Source organism: Pelodiscus sinensis, chromosome 5, assembly GCF_049634645.1.
Source record: "Pelodiscus sinensis isolate JC-2024 chromosome 5, ASM4963464v1, whole genome shotgun sequence".
Classification (NCBI taxonomy): domain Eukaryota; kingdom Metazoa; phylum Chordata; order Testudines; family Trionychidae; genus Pelodiscus; species Pelodiscus sinensis.
Window position 1 is genome coordinate 23,988,146 of NC_134715.1, and position 27,508 is coordinate 24,015,653.

At 40.1% G+C, this 27,508-nt stretch overlaps 1 protein-coding gene across 4 annotated transcripts in view; it reads right to left on the bottom strand.

The window, feature by feature from the left end:
- PPP3CA (protein phosphatase 3 catalytic subunit alpha) overlaps nucleotides 1-27,508 on the bottom strand; it is a 333,809-nt gene that overhangs the window by 75,420 nt on the left and 230,881 nt on the right. For all 4 annotated transcript variants that reach the window (XM_075929664.1, XM_006126898.4, XM_075929665.1 and 1 more), the window contains 4 exons: nucleotides 27,021-27,145; nucleotides 13,936-14,047; nucleotides 12,299-12,444; nucleotides 3,348-3,487 (listed from right to left, as the gene is read on the bottom strand). In XM_075929664.1, coding sequence (XP_075785779.1) covers nucleotides 3,348-3,487; nucleotides 12,299-12,444; nucleotides 13,936-14,047; nucleotides 27,021-27,145 — 523 coding nt within the window. The remainder of the gene's footprint in view (nucleotides 1-3,347; nucleotides 3,488-12,298; nucleotides 12,445-13,935; nucleotides 14,048-27,020; nucleotides 27,146-27,508) is intronic.

The following is a 27,508-nucleotide window of genomic DNA, read 5'->3' on the forward strand; positions in this document are numbered from 1 at the left end:
TCAGCCACTGATCAGTTTCAACAGCCGCTGAATCTCGAGCCTGGGACAGAACAGCTGGGCTGCCAGGTAGGTCCCTGCAGGACCAACCTGGCAGCACCCCAGCTGCTCTACTCCAGGGTCCACAACAAAAGCCTGGTCTGCTGGGGGGTGGGGGGAGGATGAGCGCACTAGCTGCGCCCCTCCCCCAGCAGACCAGAGGCATCGGGAGCAAAGCGGCAGCGGCGGTGGGGTCCCGCGAGGCGCGTGACCCCGCTGCCGGTTTGCTCCCGGTGTCCCTGGTCTGCTGGAGACGGTCCTCAGCAGACCAGGGGCACCCGGAGCAGCTTTTCTCGCCCCAGAGGTCTAGGTGGTGGGACTGCTGCGCTCTGGGCAGTCCCGCTGCCTGCGAGCTCCGGGGCAAGAAAGCCCCGTTCGTAAGTGCGGATCCGACATAAGTCGGATCCGACATAAGTCGGGGACTGCCTGTAAGTGAATTTAGGCCCTAAGCTATAGACAAAAACATTTGACAGTGTTGGCCATAATCTTACAGTTGAGATTTTCCAAAGGAACACACTGAGTAGTTTTAAATGCAGTAGGCCTATCAATTTGTCCACTTAATTAATGTGGAAAGACAGATTATCAGGCTACTGTGATATTTAGCTCTTTCAACTTTCTCTCACACACTGAAGCCACTTTCTAAAATGATTGGTAAGTACAAAGGTTTTGGCTGAATATAGTATATTTAGTGGGATGGAAAGGACATTTATCTCATACTATTTCTTTGTGGGAAATAATCAAATCTCAGAAAGGTTACTTGAAATTGCCAGTACAGGCAGTCCCCAGGTTACATTGATCCAACTTACATCGGATCCCTACTTACAAACGGGGTGAGGCAACCCCACACTAGCTGCTTCCCCCCAGCAGACCAGGGAGACGTGAAGCTAGTGCCCCCTCCCCCCCCACCAGCAGACCAGGGAGACGCGGAGTGGCTTTTCTCAGCAGACACCTCAGCTTGAGAATAAAGGACTAAGGGAAGTGAGGTGTGGGAGAATAAAACTGAGCTCTGGAGAAATGTTTGGTTAGAGTTCCCCCTACAATATGTACCAGTTCCGACTTACATACAAATTCAACTTAAGAACAAACCTACAGTCTCAATCTTGTACGTAACCCGGGGACTGTCTGTATAGCAAATATGTCTAAATAAATGTGAATTTCTTACAATATTATTTTCTATTATCGATGAACATTTCTCAAACATCTAGAAGACTGGGCTCACATGTGTCTTTGAATTCTCCTTGATGTTTCTCTTTCAACTGCCATCTCTCTCCTTTTCCTACTTGAATCCAACTTTTTCGTCAACTTAATTTACAGCAAGGAATCCAGAAACCTAGTTCTGTTAGCCAACTGATTTTGAGCACTAGAATGATGGTCACATTATTCCAAACATACAAAGAGGTTTAAGAAAGGGAACTAGAAGGGCATGTCTTTGCTACAGCTGAAAACAAGCCTCCCAACTAGGGTAGACAAACACATGCTAGGTTGCTAAAAATAGCAGTGTGAACATTGTGGGACGGGCAGCAGCTCAGTCTCTTGAACCCATTTAACCCTGAGGTTTGACCTCTAGCAGCTAGCTCAAATGTTTGCTGAAGCTACAACATTCACACTAGCTTGCTAGCTTGAACCTAGTTTTGGCTGCATTTGTGCCCCTTTTGCATTTATCTTCCAGGAATAGTTGCACACTTAAATTTCACTGGCATGAACATTCTTGGAAAGTCAAGTTCAAAGCTCTATGATCAGGAATCAAAATTTAAATAGAAAACCATGGACCTGTACACCAGAACTTCTGGTTCCCTTATTCAGTTAGAGAGCAGAAATATAGACAAGTTAGATGTTTAAGTCACCAGGGCCTGATGAAATGCATCCTAGAATATTCAAGGAGCAGACTGAGGAAACATGGGACATTAGCTGTAATCTTTGAAAAATCATGGAAGACAGAAGAGATTTCAGAAGACTGGAAAAGGGCAACTATAATATCCAACCAAAAAATGGGAAATAAGGGCAGCTAAGAGAATTACAGACCAGCCAGCTTAACTTCTGTACTAGGAAAGATAATGGATCAAATAATTAAGGAGCTTATTTGTGAACATCTAGAAAATAAAAAGGTGATAAGTAACAGTCAGCATCGATGTGTCAAGAAAAAATAAAAATCACAGCAAGCCAACCTGACAGCTTTCTTTGATAGGATAACAAGCCTTGTGGATGAGAGGGAAGTGATAGATGTGGTATATCTAGATATTAGTAAGGCATCTGATACAGTCTTGCATGACCTCTTCATTAGCAAACTAAGGAAATACAACCTAGAAGAAACTACTCTATGGTTAGTACAAAACTGATTTGATAATTGTGTTCAGTTCTGGGTGCCACATTTCAAAGCAGATGTTAACAAATAGAAGAAAATCCGGAGAAGAGCCACAAAAAATATTACAGGTATAGAAAACATGACCTATGAGGGAAGATTGAAAGAACTGGGTTTGTTTAGTCTGGAAAGACGACAGAGAGGGCGTGATAAAAGTTTTCAAATATCTAAAAGTTTGTTCTCCTCAACTCCTGATGATAGGACAAGAAGCAATAGGCTTAAATTGCTGCAAGGGAGGTTAGGTTATAGAATTTACATCACTGGAGATTTTTAAGATCAGGTTGGACAAACATCTGTCAAAGATGGTCTAGATGGTGCTTGGTTCTGCCATGCGAGCCGGAGACTGAACTTGATGACCTCTGAAATTCCTTCCTGTTTTATTAGCTATGATTCTACCATATACTAGATCTAACCACTCACAATTAACCAACACGGCTGTCATTAATTTCTCACAGAAAACTGTTCACAATCGAATTGACAGTGCTCAAAGTTTGAAAAATATTTGAGAAAAATAACAATTGCTGATAATTTATTCAATGAATCTTGAATCTATTTGCTCGGATCTGATGTTGACGAAGCAGCAAACTCAAATTATCACTACTATGTCAGACTCCTAGTATAAAAAGTCTGAAATTTAGGAGCCACACACATTTCATGCCAACTCTTAACTATCATTTCAGCACAGCGGATGGCAAGACCTTTCAATGACCAACATTCCTCATTCAAATCTATCTTAAAACTGCTCTAATTAAAAACTCAAAATTATTTTCAGAAATGGTAGAACAATTCCACGATGGCAAAGAACTGAAAATAAAACTACACCCACACCCCACTCCCATACACACACTATAATTAGAATAATGGTGCAGACTGCAAACAAGCACATAAGGTCCGTGATTCCAAGTAATTCATCTCATCTGTAGAGAATCATTCATTAAGGAAGACACCCTACCTGTAGAAGTATGAACATCCTCTAACTGTGTTGTGAGTAAAATGGTCCTGAGTCTTCTCATTTCCAAAGTCCTCTAGAGGATCTGACCACAGGATATCACACATAGGTCCATATGCAGGTGGTTCCTTAAATCGATCTAACTAAGAAAAGTAAGACAAATACAAACTTATTACACTGTATTATTTAGGAAGTTGATAACATGCATAAATTAAATACTAATTTGTTAATATTAGGCACCCAGAAAACATCCATATAAAATAGGTGAGTGAGAAGCCCGTATTTCAGGAACTGCCAAATTGACGCCCATATTCTACAACTTGGGTCTCGGCTACTCTCATCTTTAATGTAGCAGATGCTTGGATGACAATGGAGGTGGCATCTATAGCACAAGTGAATCATATCTCTGCATTTAAAAGACGAGGAGGGCATTTTGCTCCTTCTTGTGAAACTGAAAATTGTGGGTGACCTGCCGTATTTGAGGAATTTTCATTCACCGTAAAACTTGACTGAAGGGGCTGGAGCCTTGTTAAGAGAAAATACAAAGGTCTTACCCAAACAAATTTCTTTCAATTAAAAGTGTCTAACATCAAATTTTAAAATACTGAGGCAATGTCTTTGCACTGTAGTATTTTCCTGTGATACAGTACTCTCATTGCTCTCATTAACTTGTATTTTACCCTTATTTAGCTGCAACTAAGAATTCCTCTCTTTTTCAGACAATCTGTGTTGGAAATTAGCAAATTAAACAGAGTCATACTGCAACCAAGACAAAGCATAAAAAACTAGGAGAAACATTAAAAATTTATGTTTTTCAGCACAAAAACTATATATAATCACCTGTAAAATGTACATTTATAAATCAGGCTGACAAGTCTATCAAAGTCGACAATCTGTCTAGAAGTCAAAGGCAATATAAGTAATGATTTATTAAAAAACTTTTTAAAACAAATATTTGAAAGGAATGAAGTGATTTTTCATTTTTCCACTCTCAAAAAGTTTTTTATAAGAAAAGGCCTCTACATTTCTACCTTCATATGCTCATCATGAAATATTCATTGCAAACCCATACTTTTATAACTTGCTTTAGACTCTAAATAATTCATGCCTTTGTACCAGTAATACATCAAAATAAAATAACACACACTCATAATTATGAAAAAAAAAATCTGCTGATTGCCAAGGATGAATAGCCTTGTTAATGAAAAAAATTCTGAAAAATGTTTATGACCCAATGGTAGAATCTAAGCATTCAACAATTTTAACCTATCATTCTGTTATACTGTGAAAACAACATATTTTTAGGCCAAGAGTATTTCTTTGTAATCAAACCTTTAGTGAATGTAAAGATGTATTTGCCAGCTAATTAAAATGCAGAGAATGTTTTAATCAAATTGGTGTCAATGAAAAAGCTACAATTATTGCATAAATTTCTCACCCTCATACAAAGAAATCCTAACTATGATGATGATTCATTTAGTAGTTTCAAAAGGGAAAAAAGTGTGTATTAATATTTGTCAATCCCTTTGAAAAATAAATTATATAAATGTGAAAATTCCTAGATTTTAAAAGTCAAATGAAAAATATTAATTTGGAATGGTTTCAATTTACACATTTGCAATATAAAATATCATATAAGATTTATTTCAGTGCTGCATTATCAGGGGATAAATCTCCGTAAGGAACAGGTACAATAACTAGCATGATGCCTGCCTTCCTAAAACTTTGTAAGATTTAAATTCACACTAGAATAAGACACAAATACATTTATACCTATACTAAACTAATATCTCTCACCTGAGATGTTAAAAATATTGGAGGATTTTTTCATTTTAGGAGCCTATTTTTGATCTCTGTATAAGCTAACAATGTTTCACCATCGCTAATGTACCAGTCTGTTAGTATTTGGTTGTTGCGTCAATATCTCCTTTGCTGGACTGATGCAGCACTATTAAAAGGACAGTGTGATTTAGTGAAACAAGATTTTTTGTCTCATTCTGTCTTACAGTGGGCTAAGCAACCATACCTTAAAATATATAAGTATTTTTCTGACATTACAATCAGTGTCCAGACCCCCCAGAGGGAAGAACAACCATATCTGAACCATAAAGAATAATCAACTGAATTAACTGATTGTATATTATTGTATACCGAGCAAGGTCTTCCTGGAAGCCAGTGACCACTGGTGCTTCATATTATTTTGAGACATATGCATGAAAACTATATGAGGAATTATGAATACTTATTGATCTTATGCTTTGAAACCTGGGATCAAACAAAGAGAGAAAGAGATTCTCTTTGAGACAGGAAAGAAGGATCAGCAATAAGACTAATGTCCAGCCAGTGCCTGATTCTCCTGCAGTACTGTCAGAAAGGATGTGTTACCCTCGGGTCCCCTGATACCAAATGGCAGAAGGTTCCCCAGACTAATTCCTATCAGGCCTGAAACAATCATTGTAAAGTGGTGACAGGCTGATCCTGAAAAAAAAAAAATAGTCACTGCATGAAGTATGTACGGACTATATTCAGAAAGTAATAGATGTGTGCTGGAAATATGTTCTTAAAATGTCTTAGGGTGAATTCATGCTCTTCCTCCCTATTCTAGATAAAGGACATTGAACCCAGCTAAAGAATGGGCAGTCATGGTGGAAAGTGACAAAACTTATTCGGGTTTTGGTCTTAGAAGCATATTTTTATTTTGCTTATAACCATTTCTATTTCAGTTCTTTCTACGTGGTATAATTTAAATAACTGAATAAACCTTGTCTTATTACACCACCATCTCAGAGCATTATTTCAAAACTGAAAATTAAAATCCTTGGCCAAACCAAGAGGCTGGCCCTGTGTACTACTGTCTCTTTGAAGGAGCAGCAAACTTGGTAAGATTTAATGAGTGCTACAGTGAGAGGGGCTGGTTTTGGAGAGATTCAGAGCTGGAAAGGCTCTTGGTGTCACCACTCTGCAGATAGGCTGGTGGATGCCAGAGTGAAGTCAGTGTGCTGTAAAACCGGCTGCAGGTGTCACAGTTCCAAGCCAAAGCTGTACAGTACAAATAGTCTGAAGGTTACAGGACACATAGTGACACAATCCTTTATTGGTCTGAGTGAAACCCAAAAACATCATATATGGTCCCCTCACTCTTGAGCCTGCAGGCCTACCAACTACAGGTTGAACCTCTCTAGTCTAGCACCCTTGGGACTTGACCATGGCTGAATCAGCGAATTTGCCAAAACCACAAATGTCTAGCAGCATTACCAACAATTCTACTGCTTACTGGGCTTGTAAAAGACAGAGATAAATTAGAGCCAGCACAGAACACTGGGAGCCAGGACTAGCAGCTGTAAACATTCTGGGACTGCGGGAAATGTGGCCACACCCATGATAGGTGGACATCTGGCTGACTAAACTCATGCTAGACCACAGATTTTGCTGGACCAGAAAGTGATCAACCCATAAATTAAAATATAAATGACATTTTTCTCTTTCCCTCTTCTCCTTAGCCTGCACAGCCCACAGAACGAGCTTCCAACCCTCAGTCAAACACTAAGTCTGATGCCCATCCCCCCTCCCTAGGCTTCAGAGCCTGAGCTCTAGCTCAAGCTACAACTTCAAAGTACTGTCTACACCAGGGGTGAGCAACAATTTTTGCCCAGGGGCCACTTCAAAATTTTTGAAGTAGCCCCGGGACACCCCGGAAGGAGCAGGGCCTAAACTGCAAGGGCTGGGCCACTCCACCCCCAGACCATGATTGATCTGGGGGTGGAGGAGCCCCTTTCCCCCCCATCCCCATCCCACTAGGCACCCATGCCTTGGAAGAAGCTTGGCATGCTTCCCCACCCCCAGGCCAATAATAAATGGTACATTTTCAGAATAGAGAGGGGTAACTAGTGGTGTTCCCCAAAGGTCAGTCCTGGGACCAATCCTGTTTAACTTATTCATGAATGATCTGGAGAAAGGGGTAAACAGTGAGGCGGCAAAGTTTGCAGACGATACTAAACTGCTCGAGGTAGTTAAGACCAAAGCAGACTGTGAAGAACTTCAAAAAGATCTCACTAAACTAAGTGACTGGGCAACAAAATGGCAAATGAAATGTAATGTGGATAAATGTAAAGTAATGCATATTGGAAAAAATAATCCCAACTATACATATAATATGATGGGGGCTAATTTAGCTATAACTAATCAGGAAAGAGATCTTAGAGTCATCGTGGATAGTTCTCTGAAGGTGTCCACGCAGTGTGCAGCGGCAGTCAAAAAAGCAAACAGGATATTAGGAATCATTAAAAAAGAGATAGAGAATAAGATGGAGAATATCTTATTGCCCTTATATAAATCCATGGGACGCCCACATCTTGAATACTGCGTACAGATGTGGTCTCCTCATCTCAATAAAAATATACTGGCATTAGAAAAGGTTCAGAGAAGAGCAACTAAAATGATTAGGGGTTTGGAACGGGTCCCATATGAGGAGAGATTAAAGAGACTAGGATTTTCAGCTTGGAAAAGAGGAGACTAAGGGGGGATATGATAGAGGTCTAAAAAATCATGAGTAGTGTGGAGAAAGTGGAAAAGGAAAAGTTATTTACTTGTTCCCATAATATAAGGACTAGGGGCCACCAAATGAAACTAATGGGCAGCAGGTTTAAAACAAATAAAAGGAAGTTCTTCTTCACACAGCACATAGTCAATCTGTGGAACTCCTTGCCTGAGGAGGCTGTGAAAGGTTTAACAGGGTTTAAAAGAGAACTAGATAAATTCATGGAGGTTAAGTCCATAAATGGCTATTAGCCAGTCTGGGTAAGGAATGGTGTCCCTAGCTTCTGTTTGTCAGAGGGTGGAGATAGATGGCAGAAGAGAGATCACTTGATCATTACCTGTTTGATTCACTCCCTCTAGAGCACCTGGCATTGGCCACTGTTGGCAGACAGGGTACTGGGCTGGATGGACCTTTGGTCAGACCCAGTATGTCTATTCTTATGTTTTTATGTTCAATCAGGGCCTGGGGGAAGGGGAACATGGGAAGCCTCCTTCCACCCTGCGAGGAGCCCGTGGCACTTTGAAATGCTGCGGGCACCTCGCAGGGCCAGGGCAGGGCGAAGGAAGTGTCATGCAGCTCCCCCGCCTCCTGGCCCCGATTGGCCTGGGGGCGGGGGAGTGCACAAAGCCTCCTCTGCTCTCCCCCTCCCACTCTGCAAGCAGCACAAGGTGCTTCAAAGCGCCACGTGCTCCTAGCAAGGCTGGAGGAGGCTTTGGGTGCTCCCCCGCCCCCAGGTCCTAATTGGCCTGGAGGTGGGGGAGCAGCAGCACCTATACAGGCTGGATTCACAGGCTTGGCAGGATGGATCCAGCCCGCAGAGGCCCTTGTACCCACCCCTGGTCTACACAGTCATTTTTAGAATACTGGAGCGAGCCCCTCAAGTCTCAGACTGTTGACCCAGGCAGGGCAGCTCGTTTCCACAGGCTGTGTAGATGTACCAGAAGGAAAATAGCCGGATGTATGTAGAGAGTTTTGTGCATTTGTGTAGCCTATTGAGGGGAAAAAAAGCAAAAGGAATAAATTTTGCATTTAGTTAAAGTAGATGCATCTGCAGTCATTAAAGCTCTTGGGGGAAGTGAACTCCACGGTCTGGGTCCAGCTCCTATCCAATTTCTGCATCTGACATGCCAAACCCTTCTTGCCCACTGCCAGACAGTTTTATTGTTCCAGTGGAACTTAGTTTTTGTTATGAAGTCAGTCTCAGAAGAAAAAAAACAATTCAGGAAGTTGAGGCCAATCCATGGAGTATCAAGGAGAGAACTTGAACTGAAAGCTGGATTTAACTGGGAGTCACTAGAGATAGAGGAGAGCCTAAAATCTTCCTAACAACTCTGATTCTTCACTTGGCTTCCTTAAGTCAGGATGAAAATTCCTAGCTCACCTTCTCAACCCCATTGGTTATTTCTGAATGACCTCAATTGTTTCTAAGTGTGATCGTTTTTAGATTCAGAGAAGTAGCCATGCCAGGCTGTAACTGAAAACAACTTCAACAACCAATAATCTAAGGGTATGTTTATACTTGCATCCTCTTTTGAGAGAGAGAGATGCAATTAAAGCATTTGAAATTGCAAATGAAGCCGGGATTTAAATATCTTGCGCTTCATTTGCATATTTGTGTTATGGCGCTATTTCGAAATAACGCTATTTCAAAATAACAGACTCTCAAGACGGGGTTATTTTGAGAGAAAAACTCTCTCAAAATAACACTTATTCTGCATACAACAAGGCTTACCACTTATTTCGAGAGAAGGGTTTTCTCTCAAAATAACCGCGTCTTAACAGCATCTGTTATTTCGAAATAGCGCTATTTTGAAATAGCACCATAATGTGAGTATACAAATGAAGTGCGGGATATTTAAATCCCGGCTTCATTTGCAATTTTGAATGTCTTCATTTGCATCCCTCTCTCGAAAGAGGGTGCAAGTGTAGACATACCCTTATAGACTAACAAAAAAACATAGATGGTATCATGAGCTTTTGTGGGCACAGCCCACTTCTTCAGATGAATGGAGCCACGGGTCCAGAAGTGAGCCCTTTTAAGTAGTGAAGCTAGAGACAGTTCACAATACAAAGTGTCTTTTAAACATAGGATTTGCCAAGGTGCTCAGCACTGGCCTCACTCAGCTCTTCAATGAAGAAGAGGAGTCAAGCCAAAACCAAGGTCTTTGAAAATCCTACTCCATGGCATAGGCCAAGAGAAATGAAAATGCCACCCTATAAAAGAGAAAGGGGGAAAGGAAAATCTCCACTGTAACATACAAGGCCCCTTGTAATGCCAGCAACAGCACATCTATTACTGACAAGAAGCAGAAGACATTTTGTTACATACACTGGAAACAGAAAGATAGGTCGCAGAAAGAAATCACCTTCCAGCAAGAATTGCTGGATTTCTTGCAAGTAACAATAGCCAAAAAATTAATTGTCACATCAGGAGTTCCATGGATACACATAAGGAATAGACTGAGAACAGGCAGTCTGGAAGGATTTTTCCAAAAGCATTATTGACGTTTCTGCCTGAGAGGGATATGGCCCTTCAGGGGAAAGTAGGCTTGAATGGCACAGCGGAATATAACTAAAAAATAATCTTTAGAAAGAGCCTTTGAATCAGAGAGTCTGTACTGTTTATTCAAATGATGGGTGAGGAAAATATGATGATCAGTTGTCAGATATTACTCATCAAGCACTGAACTGAATAAATGGTCTGCCACGCCATGCAAGTAAAAGACGGTGCACAGCAACGTTTTCTTGTGAGCCGAACTGCACACATGAAAGGTTTTGGAAACATTTCAGAATTGGGGCAGGTCTTCCAAGGGACAACTGTCAAGAGGAATCAGCATCACTTTTATTGTCACAGCAGAACTGGGCACTGTTCTACTTTGGGAACAAAAGGCAAGACAGGAATCACAAAGACTCTGTCTCTCCAATAACAGGGCTTTCATCCAGGAAACCCTACCCTTCAGACTCCTCAGTTTATAAAGAGAAAATTTTACAGGGTAATTCAAAGCCACGCTGACAGATAGATAGGCAGGGAACAAAAGTAAATGGGCATTTCCTCCCTCTGTGGTAGAAAAATCAACCTCCTAAAACATATTACGTGTTCTGCAGACACTCACATGCAACTAGGCAATCCATGACTCCCATTTTGACTGCCTGCATTGAGATGTCAATTTCACCACAAACACATTTCTGCTCCCATAGTATGATGGAGGTAAGACATATGGACTGAGGCATTTCCTGCTTTCTCTGTTCCTGTCCACTTGTCTCAGGAAAAACTGGTGCACTTTAGATTGAAGGGAACAGATGGAGGAAAACACTGCTTCTTCTCTGCTCCACTATAGTAAAGTAATACTGTGACCACTTAGGTCCTCCATATCAGAGTAATATTGACACAGGATAGAACTTGAGGCACATCTAGCTGCCTTTTCACTGACTCTGCTACCCAGCCAGCGAAAATAGCTTTTCAGGTTCAGTTTTATAACTGAAGGTGCAAAAGTGAACACAGAGCCATAATCCCGAAAAGCCCCGGGAGAGATTTTCACATGCCAGGTACTCACTGTTGCAATCAGATTTTCAAAACAGCTCTGCACATAAATGAAGGCCAGAAATGAAGGCCAGATTTTCAAAAGAGATCATTAGTAATTTTTGAAGCTCTTTGAGTACATCTACACTGCATCCCTAGTTCGGACTAGGGATGCAAATGGAGATGACCGAAGTAGTTAATGAAGCGGGGATTTAAATATCCCACACTTCATTAACATGATCTCGCGGGCATGCCCGATCGAATCACAGCTGATTCAAACCAGGAAGTGTGTGCCGGGTTGAGTTAGTTCGGACTAAAGCCCTTAGTCCGAACTAATGTTACTCCTCAAAAAATGAGGACTAGGGACGAACTAGGGATGCAGTGTAGATGTACCCTTTTAGTGATATATCAGAGGAGCCATATAAAACTCTATTATTTTTGTTGCAAGTATAGTTACATAAAAACTCATACATATAAACACATGCTTTATTTATCCAAATACACACACAATACTCAATTATTTCAATCCACAATCAATAATCAACAGGATGCTTAAAGTGTGCTAAAAAAAAGGGGGAATTAATCTAACAGCTCAACATCTGACTATGCTTCCAAACTAACTTACTTAAAATTAATTTTTCCAAAAGCAAAGATGGCTAATTCTACATTTATTACTGATAAAATCAAGGTACAAATGGTAGCAATTTCCTTTCCCCCCCTGTTTTAGAAAGGCCAGAAAAGGACAATAGTTTAAGATTAGTCTGAATGCAATGTCACAATGCAAAACAAATATATTCCCCTTTAAATATTATGCAAATTTACTACACTGAAAAAAAATCTCATGTTTTGTTAATGCATGGCTTTCGTATTTTAGTTTTGCACACTACCCAGACTTACTTTTCTGATGTCATCTAAAGTGTTGATCTCTGGAGACAATCCACCATGTACACACAGGAATTGTTGGTTCATCAAAGCAGCCAATGGAAGGCAGTCAAAGGCATCCATGCAGGCATCATATACTCGTTCTGAATACTTTATTTTACCTTTTGAATAGGAAGATGATATCAGAAGATTGTGTTCAGTATTTGAAAGAAAAAGATTATTATAATTTAAGTACTTGGTCCTGCTCTCCATTAGAAAGGGCCAACTGACTTAAATGGAAGCAAAACTGTATCTCATAATCCTAGATCATATTTTTATATCTTTACAAAAAATAACAGCGTTCATAGGGAGTTTTCTCCCCACACTTTGGGTACAAGAGATTAGGGTTACCTTTAAATACTGCTGGAAAATTCTACACAATTTAATAGAAATGAAATTACCTGCATTAAGATTGTATAGAACTTCAATAGCATTCCACAAAAGTTATTCTAAAAGCTTATAGAATTTAATACAGAGTATTTTTATACCGAAGTGTTAAACCAACTTATTTAATACAGAATTATATTGCTATTAAGAAATTCCACAGAAAGCCTTGAAAACTCTGTAGAAAAGTTATCATTCTCTAATTTATTATTTCCCATAAACAATATCTCTGTGCAGAAGAATCTGAACTTTAACCCACATCCTTGTAATTAATTATCCACAAAAACATCATTATAAAATGAATGAGCTAATACAATGAATCCTAATGTTAATTTACCAATATGCATATTAAACTCAATAAACCATGAAACATTTGAACCAATTAACATTTCCCCACATCCTTTATGTTAAACTGGGAATGTGGTTCAATAGCTTCAATTTATATTACTGCAGACACAGGTTATTCATTGTGCAAATCCAAAGTCTACATCCAATAATCTGTGAAGTATCCCAATATTCTTTAAACACAATCAAGGAAAGAAATCCTGTTTAAAAAAATTTAAAGAAATGCATGCTACTGCATATTTACACTTACTTTTAATTAAAAGGGAAAATGGGATATTTCGGTAACAATCTGTTTAAGAGATTCTTAAGCGTTTTCATACCCACATATATCAAATCCTAGATGAGGCATTGCCTAACAGACCACCTGCTGGCCCAACTGCAGAATATTCCCGGTGAAGGACTACAATCCCAATACCATCTTCAACTGCTCATCTGGAAAGGTCATGTTAAAAAGTGTTATTTTGTTCCTACCCAAAGCAAAGGATGAGATGGCGCACAGCTGTGCTCTAGGAGACCAACAGTAGCAGAGACACCAAGGCAGTCAATGCTTTTCTGTTTTGCAGATACAGGGGACATGAAGGAGTACACGGGTGCAAAAATTATGTAGCTTTCCCAACAACTACAGTATTTGTTAAAGTTTCCTCATATATCTTAGACTTACATAATTAGAAGAAAACAGTAGCTAACCCCCTTTGTATTGCCAACCTTTCTGCCTGTCCATTTTATTACCCAATGTTAAAACAAGAGATTTTTGTATTATATTTTTTTCTTCCGTAGTTTTTCCCTTCAGAGAAGCATAGTTTAAGGGTGCAAAATCATTATACTAAGTTCAAACAATAATAATGAAATATGAAAGGAGGTCTTGAATTTTAAAGCACACTTACATTCTTGTTTAAATGTGAAATACTCTGTTAAATGTCTACATTCATGATTCCCACGAAGTAAAAACAGTGTTTTGGGATAAAGGATTTTCAAGGCCCACAAATACAGCACACACTGTAAAACAAAAACAAAACATGAAAATAGTGACATTGATTAATAAAGGTACAAAATATTTTAGCCTTGTATCAAACAGTATACCAACAGTCCACCTATTTGATGCGGATCATTTCTCATGGTTTAAGTTAGCTTCACAGAAAATATTAGGCTTAAATGTGGTTTTATACTCTTGCTTAGTGACTCTTTTTATATACATCTGTGTGCCACAGTTCCTGCAAATTATTGTCTTGCATTTCCATGAAAAATAAAGAACATTCGTGTATTAGGAGAATGGACAGACATCTACCATGGAAATTGTTTCACAAGAAAATCTGCATTTCATGACAAACAACAAAATATTGTCCTGGAACAATTTCATAAGCACTCAATCTGGGATCAGAGTTTGGTTTTTGAAGTATATTAGTTTACACTTTGAAACTAATGATTGTAGTGAACCATTTTTGGTGATTTCATTTTCACATATAATTTGACTTTTTTGCTCATAAAGAGGAAGGAGATGAGGCTATTGATGATCTTTTTAATCTCTAAACATTTCAGTTTCTTTGTTCCCTAGCCAATCCCTCCTATGCTGAATTTAACTCTTTTAGGCTTGCTGTAAAACACATTTATTCTGTATCTATAGTTACATAAAATGCCGACATAAAGGCAAATTCTCTCATTACATTTTCTCTTGAGTTTAGGTATGAGCATGGGTAAAGGTCTCAACACTGAAGTTACACACACAAATTTTCCTGCTTCTATTCTGGAGGTTTGGAGTGCAGTAAATAAAAGGAGCAAAGAGTGCCCCGTAGACTGGAGAGCCTGCACCTACACAGCATGCTTGTCAGCTCGCCCATCTTGTCACCCCTTGGACAGTACTACCACCTTTGCAATAGAGGCATGGAAAAGGATGTCAAAGTGAAGAAGCAGAAGCCAGGTAAGTTGAGTCAGACATACATCAGTATTAAATTACTGTGGGCATCCAGGAGGGATATTTAATTGGGGGGGGGGGGGGGGAGCAGAAGGAGGAAGAGGAGAAACAATTTAGCTACCCCAGTGTTCATCTCTACCCACGAGGAGAATACCTGTGGGGAGCCTTATGCAAGTTTCTGCATCAGAAAGGATTCTTTGAGCATTACCACTTTAATGAAGATACAGGTCTGATCTCAATTAATCATCATTAATTTTCTCTTAGTAGCTTGACCATGACTGTATGTTGGACTTTATCATGTGTTCAGGAGTTCATAAGTCCTTTGATCTTTGAGTGTGTTACACTGCTTAAATCCCAAAATATCTACCAGTGATAAAATAAAGGATTGAATGTCATACTTTTCTAGATTTCAGTGAGAGAAAAAGAGCTCTAGCTTTTGAAATTAATCCCAGGCTATGGCTCTTGCTGAGTCATCTTATCTTTTTTAAAAGTCTCAGCGGGGTAGCAGTGTTAGTCTGTAACTTTAAAAACAAGTAGTTCTGTGGCACGTCTACACAGCAGGAAGTCCAAGTTAGAGCATTTTTCCTCCGACTTCCCTTTCTCATCGTAAAATGAGGATTACAGAAGTTGGAATATGAAGTCCTCCAGCTCACCATTATTTTGACATTATGTCGAAATAATTGCTTGTTGTGTAGACACGGACTATGTTATTTCGGAAGATCTTCTGAAATAATGTTGATGTGTAGACGTAGCCTTATAGGCTAACACGTATGATGAGCTTTTCATGGGCAAACCCCATTTCCTCAGATGAACTCAAGTTTATCTTTTTTCAGACTTCAAAAATTGGGAGAGAAGTATAAATCTTCTAGACCTCCTCCATAATCAGTGCATACTGTTAAAAGGTTTTCCAGTTGTTTTAATGGGATACTGTCAGGCAATTCTTGCCTAATACTTAAATTATATTATTTAAAACAAAATTTTGTAATAGCTAATAGGTGTTTTTTTAAGACATAAGAATTACTTTTAGAACAAACCTTCCTCTCGGTTATTTGTATCCCAAATATTGTAGCATTTTTGCTGGTGAATGATAAAGAAATTGATAATCCCATTTTTCCTGTACAGACTAAATAAAATGCAAATTGAATAAATTGTGAAACCATGGGGGGGAAGGTATCTGATTCTCTCCTGCTTTTCACATGGTGTAATTATTTACATCTCAGCACAGTGGATCAACGTTCATTTCATACTCCCCTTCAGTACCCAGCTTGGAGAAGCTCATGACCCAACTGGTAAATCAAATTCATTGAAGTATCCTGGTCATGTGATACTTAAAGCACATTGCGCACATGCTTAGAAGAACAGTGACTCCAGGAAATGTTTTTTATCCACTTTGCAGAGCTGTTAATGACTCTATAAGATACAAGACTGGAGAACTCAACCCCATTTGACGCATATCAATGAAGCTCCATTGAGTCAATGATTTTATGCTGATTTATACCTGCTGAGAATCTAACTCTAAATTTTAAAATTCCCTTCAATTTTAATAGTCCACATTATTAAAGAAACAATATTGGAATTTATGTTTTTGTGATCATGGTTTTAAAAGTGAAAGTTTTCCTTTAACAACAAAATGATACATTTCCTCTCACAGTTTTGCATGAAGAATATTCCTTATTCATATTGATTTTCTTCTGTGGTCCTTTATGACAACTTTATAGCAATCACCTCTATGTCTGGCCACTACTAAGAGATCTCTGCACCATTTTCCTAAGATCACAGTGAGTTTATAAAAAATGTCCAATATTTAAAACGTAACTCAGCAAACTGCATCATGTAGTTTATTCGCAGTGTCTTTCAATTATTTCTATACTAGATGTGTTGAGTTTATAGAAGTGAAAAAATGGGTTTTCTACCTACCAGCTGAAAGTCAAGCTGTTTCCTCCCTATAGTATGTATTAACACCAATAGTAATAAATTCTGCAGTAATGAAGACAGTGGGTTTGCACAAGCTTAAATTTTTACACCACTGGTGATTTTCAGTTCACAACTTGGGATACCTTTTAAGTGGCTGGATTTGCAGAAGGCAGGTGTGCGTAGCACTTTTAGGAAATCAGCTCACTTTAAGGAGTCTCAAGTTAGGTACAAAAGGCTACAAAAGTCACTGTAACATATTAACATTATGCCTGCAGAGACATTTGTGTAATGGTGTCTCAAAATTCTAATTTAGTATGATATAAGGATGCTAAAGGTTACCCAGGAAACTGGTTAGCCAATAAGTGACTGATCATCAGTCAACAGTCCCAGTTAACTGCAACAATCTCTGCCTCTCTCCTGAATCAGAGGCAGCAGTGTGGTGTGGCAACTGCCCTATTTATAGTGGGGAGCTTCATGCAAGTAGTGAGCATCCTCTGGGGCAGCCTCTGTCTGCGGCGAAGCTGAGACAGCCCCTCTCACAAGAAGCGGCTGCTCCCCAGGCTCTGCTGCTCCACAGGGTCAGCTGCAGTGTTGGGTAGCAGGGGGCTCCCAGGTGTTGGGCCAGGAGCACACTGGCTGCTGGCCCCACCCCTGCAGGGGGACACAGAGTCACCATGTAATTGCTAAGAATTTTAGTGGTTATACGGTTATTAAAATAACTGATTTCTAACATCCTTATGCTATTCTGCTGATTAGCAGCCAGCTCGCTCCCTCTTAGCTATGTTGGTTCTACCTTAACAATGGAAATAAAAATCTTTTAGCCAGGAAGCAGTTATGACTGAACACACGAACAGGAGGTAGGTCTGCTGAACAATAAAGTGCTATACATAGTCACATTCGAGACTAGAAACACATTTTAATGCCACCATATATAAACCTGACCCCTTTTGGTCACAATTAGATTTACACAATTAGATGTTGTTAGTATAAATCTGTCATTAAATGATGACACTCAGGTTTCCTATCACTGAAATCTGCTAGAGTTATTTTTATTCTTCTGTTAAAGAGGCCACTTTTCCCCATTAAGGTTTGTATTTCTGTCCAAGGAAGACATTTCATTCTAATTATAGGCCTAGTGATTTTCCTTATGCAGGTACCAGACATATCTGACCACGCTTCAAACAGAATCTTAGATCATAGGGTTAGAAGGGATCACAGGAGTAAAACTAGTATCAGCCTCTGCCAAGATGTGTCTACATATGATTGCTCTCAAAAGTTCTATCAAAACCTGAGCAGCATCTTTGTGTTCTGGGCATTTCCTTTGCTTTGGTCACCCTTCCTGCACTGTCCTCCTCATATGTTACAGTGGGTGGCAGTGTTACCTCCTGGTGAGAATACAGCATAAGAGACACTTGTTTTCCTCCTTGCTTTGCCACTAACTCACTTTATGACTTCAGGCAATTTCCTTACTCTTTTTATGCCTCCGCAAAAAAGTCTGCCAAGCATAAATCACAATATTGATTTTCCTCACAGGAATATTGAGAGACTCACTTAGTGCTTATTGAGGGTTTCCAGTTCTCTGAATGAAAGGTGTTATAATGCAAACTGTTGTTGTTATGGTGAAGTTGCCTCACCAAGATTCTTATTCATATGCAGAATTAATTTTAATAAAAACATCACATTTAAAATCTAAGTTTTTAACAGGGTCATGTCCTCTAGTTTGTCTTAATAATCATAATGGTAGAAATGAATTCTTAAAAACAAAAGCTGAGCCGCTCATGTAACATGACTCCTGGAGCAGGATCTTTAGAAAATATCAAGACTTGTCAAATTTATGAGAGCTGGCAATATGGAGGAATTTACAAAACTGGGCAATACGATAGCAGATATTCACTGTGGATAAATGCAAGGTAGGAATAACGTGAAGTACACTTGCTCTATTTTTAACAATCCTTTATTTAAACTCTAAAGTACTGTGGACAGTGAATTATCAGCAGGGCACCTTAACTCTAGATTTATATGCAGAGAGGGCCCAAATTAAAAGTCATGCCATTTTAAGTATACCAGTAAAAGTGGTAAGCCCTTCTAGTGTGGATGCAGACGTATTGGTATTAAAATACTTATACTGCTGTAAGTTAAGAAAAGGGGTTATATTATATCAATATAAAGCTACCTTTAGACCCATTATTGTCCCAGCACTAGTGACAGTACTGGCAGTACTGTTACAACTATTTTGTGTGTGTATTTTTTTTTTAAATCACAACCTAACTGAAATATATATATACACAGATACAAAATCTTTGTGCAGACCAGGCCTTCATTTCTCATCTTACAGACCCAGAGGGTGAAATCCTAACCTCACTGAAATTAATGGTAAAATTTTCATTGATTTTAACGGGGAAAGGACTTTCCTGTGTGCATGCATTCATGGGTGTGGGGGCTTTCAGGGTACACAGAAAGGTCTGTCTCTTAATTCAAGTTCTGTCTGAAGTTGTGTGTAGGGAGGGAGTAAACCTATTCTATTAGGAACTTTCTCTAGTGACATTAGTTTTTGTTGAGTCGATTTTTTGTGTGAATTCCATTCTGTTTGATCTTGTGTCATTTTATATCTGATGCACATGCATCCAGAGGTTACATGAGGCATATTTACAATTTAAGAAAGGCAAAATAATGGTGTTGCTGCTGTTGTGGAATTTTTAATCTTCCCTTGTGAAATCTACGATGTAGCCATTGCTCCTCTCCTGGCCAGAATCAGGGTTGTTTTCATTTTAATGTGTTCTTTGAGAAGCATATTTTAGACATTAAGTTTTCTTTTTACCATCTGTTGAATATTCCCAGGCTGCTTTATCATCTTGTTTTGACACTTCCATGCTCCTTTATCACCTCTAGGCTTAGTTACTGAAGTGCTTTCTTCTAACGGGTTTCCCATATGATTTTATTTGAAATGATCATATGCAAAACACTGGTGCTGCAGTTATTTTCCTTTCTAACTGCTCAGCTCAATCCCTAGTTCATTTCTTAAAGAGACTCTTTTTAAAACAAATGAGCTAACAAGTAATTTTCTGAAGTGCTTCACTTTGTTTTTTAAACAAACCCTTTAGGACAAGGGTGGGCAAAAGGGCCACCGTGGGCCAGATCCGGCCTGCCAAGTGGGTCGATTCAGCCCACAGAGGTCATGCCGCTCCCCCGCCTCATATCAATGAGGATCTGGGAGCGGGGGAGGTGCACGAAGTTTCCTCCGCCCTGCCAGGAGCATGTAGCACTTTTCTAAGTGCTGTGCGCCTCGCAGGGTGGGGGCAGGGTGGAGGAAGCTTTGTGCCCTCCCAAGCTCTGATTGCCCTAGGGGCAGAAGAGCATGCGAAGCCTCCTCTCACCTTGCAAGGAGCACGTGGCACTTTGAAGAGCTGCACGCTCCTCACAGGGCGGCGGAAACTTCACACACTTCTCCCGTGCCTAGGCCAATCAGGGCTTGGGGGTGGGGGAGTGCACGAAGTCTCCTCCCACCCTGCCAGGAGTGTGTGGCACTTCAAAGTGCTCCATGCTCCTGGTAGAGTGGAGAAAACATTGCATGCTTCCCCCGCCCCCAGGCCCTAATTAGCCTGGGGATGGGGGAGCGTGCGAAGCCTCTTCCCGCCCTCTCAGGACCATGGGTGCTTAGTGGGAAGAGTGGGCAAAGGGTGGGAAAGCCCAGAAGCATCCTGGCTTCCATTTTAGGCCCCGCCGCTTCCAGGCCACTTCAAAAATTATTGCTCGCCTCTGCTTTAGGAACTTCAATTTTGAACTTTTTTCTCTCGAATCAGATTTTATTATTTTGCGATCCCAATTTTGTGCCATTAGGATCACCTGGTCAGGCTCAAATTGTCCAAGGGACCTCTTCTCATTCCTGCACATGTATCTAGAGAGGAGCTGATGGTGTTCGCATGCCTGGGAATGAGCAAGGTGAGGGAGTGGCTCCACGCTATCAGAAGGGTGACAGGCAGCCCTCTGCGGTGCCCGGAGCACAGTGCCCACCCCAGCCTTCAGAGCTGCTCAGGCTGTGCAGCACAGCACTCTGGTGGCAATATGAAGGACCTTGTAACAGTGGGAGCTCCAGGCCCCTTTGAACCACTGGGCCCCATAGCAACTGCTCCCTTTACCTGTTGGCGAGCCAGAGTGGGGGTGACAATGGCATGATCAGTTGCTTCCATGATATAATCTCCCTCCCTTTGCTGGGGCCCACAAAGAGTTCATTTTGTGTTTGCAATCTGCTTCAGGGAAAGGGACAGGAAAAAGGTAGACAGGCTGTTAGGAGCCTCCATGAAGATTACCTGAAAACGTAACAGACCCTTCTGCACCTTTTCACCCTTTGCACACGGATAGAACTTTTTCTCAAGAGGCTCTGCTAGTATAGCTCCAACAGAGCTAGACAGCCAGGAACTGCAGAGAATGGTGGGGCCCCCAAGAGACGGTGGAGACAGCACAAGGGAGCAACAGAAAAAGGGAACAACAAAATGTGAATTTAGAGGACATGCCTGTGACTCATTCAGTGGATGGGGGGAAAAGCAAACTTCTCCCCCAATAATGGGAGTGTGATCTATGAAGAGATCCTCTTAGAGATGGGTCAAGCTAGTTGTCCTCAGATTAATTGGCTCTTCTTCATTAACATATCAGCCTGGTGATATTGTTATCAGGCCTTGCCCTGGAGTATCTGAACTGAGTCTGCTATTGCTCAGCAATACAGAGGACATTGACTTGCCCTGGAATAAAGACATGTCCCAAACTGGGCTTCTGTGCAATTTGAAAATAGACCATTTTGGAACTAGGATACTTCACCAAAACTGGTGGAAAATAAGGCCTCAGGGAACATGTTCTTTCTTGTAGGGCTGGGACCGAAAACTTGAGACTCGTGGGCATGAAGGGAGAACTTTGGATTCTTAAAAGTATTCAAGAACAGTCTTATTCATTCTGCCATAAAATAAAATAAACTCACTTCACACAAACTCTTAACTCCCTATCCAAAAAAAATGTACTGTCAATAAGCTGTTTACTACAAAACTGGAGAATTCAGGCTACCAGGAAAGGTTAAAGTCATTTATTTCCCTCACAAGGCATGGAAAGTGGTGAGAGGAGGGGAATTTAGGAAATAATAAACTATCCTTTTTCCAGCATTCAGTAAACACCTTATTCACTCAGAATATACTCTACAAAAATATTTACTTGTATGCAACTTATTTCTTGGAAGCAGTTTATAAATAATTTTTAACAGGCGGAGTTCATGTAGGGATTTAAAATTTTAGATGCTTCTTTCAACCAATTTTGGTCTGGAAGTCAGAGTGGAAATTTCTGAAGCTCAGCCTCTTTCCCAAATACTTGGTTCATGTTGGAAATACCAAGGGTCAGTTTCTTTTACAGTTTCAGAGCTTGTGTTTCCAAATGATATAATCAGGAAAAGCTGACTTGGGTAAATTTATTAACCTCAAACATGAGTCACATTTTGTTTTGAAGTTTGAGACCATTCTTATTTTCTATGAACTGTTTTGCCAAACCTGTCAAAAATGCTTAGAATTTCTCTAATGAAATTTGATGAAACATTTCAGCCTCTATATACGAGGGCAAGGATGGGCAATTATAAAATGTCATTTAAATAAGCATACAATATTACTGCATTAAAATTTGGGGTACTTTATAGTTAGGGTTCTTTTTTGTTAAGCATTTGGTGAAAAGTACCATTTTTATATATGTATATGATAGGGGTGGGCAAAAGGGCCTCTGCAGGCCAGATCTGGCCCTCAGAGGCCCTGCTGCTCCACCGCCCCCAGGCCAATCAGGGCCTGGAAGGGGGGAGCTCTGTGAAGCTTCCTTCGCCCTGCCCTGGCCCTGCAAGGAGCCCACGGCACTTCAGAGTGTCACATGCTCCTCAAAGGGCAGGAGGAGGCTTCCCATGCTCTTGGTCTGGGGGTGGGGGAGCGTGCCAAGCCTCTCCCAGGGCATGGGTGCCTAGTGGGAAGGGGGGGGCAAAGGGGCTCCCCCACCCACAGACCAATCATGGTCTGGGGATAGGATAGCCCCGCCCCTTCCCATTTAGGCCCCACCCCTTCCAGGATGGCCTGGGACTACTTCAAACATTTTTCAAGTGGCCCCTGGGCAAAAATTATTGCCCACCCGTGATGTATGGTGTATAGGATGCCCCCCCTCCCAGGATAGCCCAGGAGACTCCAGAAATTTAAGATTACTCTTTTAATTAAAAACTATGTCATGCAATGACCCCTCCAGGAACTCTCCCACCAGAATTGACAACTCTAAACTATATGGCACAAGCTACAAGGGATTTGACCTTCTGGATGAATTAAGAGTTTTCAAATCCATATAAAATCCTTTGATCTGCTCTCTGCCTCTACTATTTCTGCAGTCACTCATATCACCAGTATTTTTTTTATTAAAAAATATTGGCCTGTGTTATTCATTTTGATACATTTTATTCATGACTGGACTGACTTTGCTTGAGAGGGCAAATTGAGAATTCCATACTCCACTGTTAAAAACCCAAAATTTTCCACAAACATGGAAAGGTCATGAGTCTAGGAAGTGAGTTTACTTAAGTAAGATGTTCTGATCTATGGAGGATTATTACTCTTATGTAAAGAAGCACTGAGGAACAACCAAAGGAAAAGAAAGATAATCAGTGAAGAATGTCTCTTTCAGTCACAAGAGGCTCTCTTGTATTTTTCTGTCTAACAAACAAGTATGCTCATTTGTTCAATACACATATAACTTGTTTTTTAGACCCTGATTCTGCAAAATCTTAACTATGCTTAATATTACACATGTAAACAGTCCCACTAATGTCAATGGGACCATTAACATGCCTAAAGTTAAGCTTTTTTGGGGGAGGTCTCTTGCTAATTTGAACTAGAGTAAACAGTGGATACTCTGTCACATGAAGTCTTTAAACCAAGATTTGTGGACTTCAGTAACGCAGACACAGGTTAATGGGCTCACTACAGGAGTGGGCGGGTGAGGTTCTGTGTCCTGCAGTGTGTCAGAAAAGATCATCATGATGGTTCCTTTGGCCTTAAAGTCTATAATATGCCTGCAGATTTTATTGTGCTATTAAGCATGAACTATATTTTAATCAACCCAAAATATCTATTTTTATTTTCTCTGCAGACTCACATTTACTAGATATTCAGTTTGCTTTAACCTCTTCCCTTTGCATTTTCAAATTCTTTCCTCTTACCCTATGCAATTTCAATTCTGTTTGCCATGATAATGGCTTCCACTTACATAGCACCTTTCACCCAGAAGGATTCTAAATGCCTGGCAGCCTACAGATAGGGATAATTTCGCCCACCATGGCAACGCAGCCAGGTTTGAACAGCATTGTGTCAGTTCCAAACTGCTGTGGGATGTTGAGCGGTAGGAGCCAGAAAGTGATATGTTTATTTGTATGTCATCAGTATTTTGCCCCATAGAGCATACTTGGAAGCAGCTGAAGGCTTAACAGCCCCTTATCTGCACTATCCAAGTAAAAGGAGGAGGGTGTGTGTGGGGGGGGGGGGGGTGAGGGGGCGGGAGAGCGTAGCCATGATTTGTAGCACAGATAGGCTCAGGCATTTTTACTGTCATGTAAGCCTGTTCAGTTGCACTGGAAGGCACCTGTGGTAAATGACAGGTCCTAAATTTGCCACAGCTGATGCAGTTTTAAGTCTTCATTATTTAATTGGGTCTGTGGAAGCGTTACCTATGTCACATTAGATAGGGTTCACCTTCTATTAAAGCTTATTCCAACCCTCTTGAGGTAAGAGCTGTTGTTTTTTTTGACTAGAACAGTGTAAGGCAGACAGAGCACTCTTACATATTAAAGTTTCTCATATCTTTCTAAATGTTCTATAGTAGCTATGATTGACGCTGTCTCTGGAAGATGGGTCCTCTATGCTGCAATCTATTAGTCTTACACCTTTCTCTATGCTTCCATCTTAGCTACACTAGCACTAACTACTGTTGAAATTCTAGCTAGTTAATCTGGTGTTTACACATCCAGACATGATACTCCACTCTTTTTTGGTTGTGAACTAGATCAGGACAGATTCAGAATGAAGACTGCTACTTACTGAATCAACAAGACCACTTCTAGCAAGACCTGTATTTTATCATAGGGCTCCTACCCCAAATACTATCCTAATTCAGCACTGCTTAACATAAAACAGGTGGTAGGCCAAAGCAGTATAAACCAGGTTATTTCTGTTCTTCCCTAGCTTTCCAGTTCTATTTGCCTTAGAATTTTGTTCTGGCACCTTTCATCATAGTATCTGAATGCCTCCAATATTATTACACTAGCCAAGTGAGGAAGCTAGTAGATTTGACGACATCTTTGGCTTTTCTCTTGTTATAGGGAACATTCTCGTTAGGCTGGAAAAAGCTCTCTCAAAAAGAGGAAGGTCTTGCTGTAGACACCCGAGGTATGTTGCAGAGAAAACAGAATTCAAAATGGCCACCCTTAAAAAGACAAGCCTCCTCGCCCGCCCCCAACATCTTTTCTCCAGGGGCTTTTTTTTTTTTGGGTCAACAACTTTTTCCTGGGGAATGGCCGTCCTTAAAGGGGCAAGCCTCCTTTTTTTCCTCTCTCAACAACTTTTCCCTGGGGGCTTTTTTTATTCACAACAACAACAACAAAATAATCCTTGGTGTTCCCCATAAAAATTATATATTTATTTATTTTGTTTGGTGTTCCTCGGTCTAGTAGATCTCATCGTCTCACAGCCAGTGTTTATTCATAGAGTTTGTAAAGGACAGAAGGAGTGTTGACCAACTCGCACTGACTAAGGGGTTAAACTCAGATAGCTAGCAAAAGTGTTGGCCAGGGGGCTGAGAGATAGAGGGATGAAATTTGAATTGGATATAGATTCCTTGCCAGCTTTCTTTATGTGTAAAAGAAAAACCAGGAGTTGAGAGACACAATGATTTAAACCCAGGCAGGACTACCATGCCTCCAAGGAATTCGTAACATGGGAGTGGACTGAAAAAAGAGAAGATTGGAAGTAAGTAAAAGGGAAAAAGAGTGGATCTAGTGTTCAGGGTATTTTCTCTTTATTTTGTGGTTTGGTTTGAACTGCTCTGTGTGAATCTATGCCTCCCCTCCCTCTTCACAGAGACTTTTCCAGAGACTTTTCTCTGTGTTTTAATTTGCTTTCCTTAGCTGCACCATAATACCTAGAATCCAAGTATGCTTTATCAAGTTTATGTTTTGTTTTGTAGTAAGCACATTTTTTTAAGATAATGATTTGATTCGTGTGTCTGGAAGTTCTGTCTGTCTGTGTGAATTTGCATGTCTCTGACTGAGGGGTCATCTAGTAGAGACCATAGCTTGTTTTTCTCCTTTTTTTTAAGCTCTTTTTGGGGCAAAAGAGCTTGGGGTCCTCCTGGGGATGGGTCCAAGTGTTCACCCCCAGTTTTAGGGGTAAAAATCACTTGATGGTGGCAGCTTGTTTGTTTATTTCTCAGAGCCAGGGAATCTATGACCGGGAAGTTTCAGTAACCAGTGCCAGTAGAGGCAAAGGGTTTTTTGTTTTGTTTTTCTTTTGAGCTTTTTGCAGGCCCTGATCTTCCTCACTCTGAGTGCCAGAGGGGGAACAGCCCTGACAGAGTTTAACAGAAAAAATGGGCTGTCCTACTTTTTTAGCTCTCAGTTTCTTAACTTTGAATGAAATAGGACTTCATGAGCTGAATAAACAAAAGAAAATGTTCTCTTTCTACCTGTTGAAGAGACTACTGTGAGATGCTGGATTAGCACTTAAAAAATTCTGTTTTAATATACTTAGCCAGTGACTGACTAGTTCAGTGGTTTGATTTTCTTTAAAAACTTCAGCAGCACACATGATTGCTTAATGGCTATTTTAATTCAGTTTGCATTGCTCTAAAAGATTATGGTAAATTTAGGCCTTAACACAAATGGTTGTCATTTCAAATTTAAATTTTAAACTCTAAAAGATTATGAAAAACATGTATTTTTTTACCCTAATACAGTAACATTTTACAGTAAACAAATTCTGTCCCCATGCTTGCTGATCATAGTGATAGCTATTAGCATTTCAGGCAGTCATGTATTTGTCCATGCATTATTGAAATAATTGTGAAAATAGCCCTGTATTCAAAAAGAAATAAACTTACTTCAATACTGAAGTACCCTCTGTCCACATAATCACCTAAGAAGAGGTACCGTGTGTTGGCAGGAGAACCTCCTACTTCAAACAGCTTCATCAAATCAAAGAATTGTCCATGGATGTCCCCACAAACTAGGAGAAATTAAAATATCCGGCTGTTACATGGTCAATTCAATTAGTGTTATCAGGATAAGGATACACAATTTAAAATAATTAACTTAATAATAAAAATGCAGTATTATATTTTATTGTTCACTAGCTATTTTCTGTGTTTCAACTTACAATTTATATCTACATTGGCATGATTGGTGAGGGTGGGTTTTTGACCACTTTGTGCAAAGTATAAAATATCTGATAATTAGAGGATACATAAAAATATCCAGAATAAGAAAACACATTCAACATATTAGTCATATCAAAACAATCTCATTCCCTTCTTGAATGATCACTCTACCTACCTATACCATCCCAAAATCCATGGGAATATCATTGGGT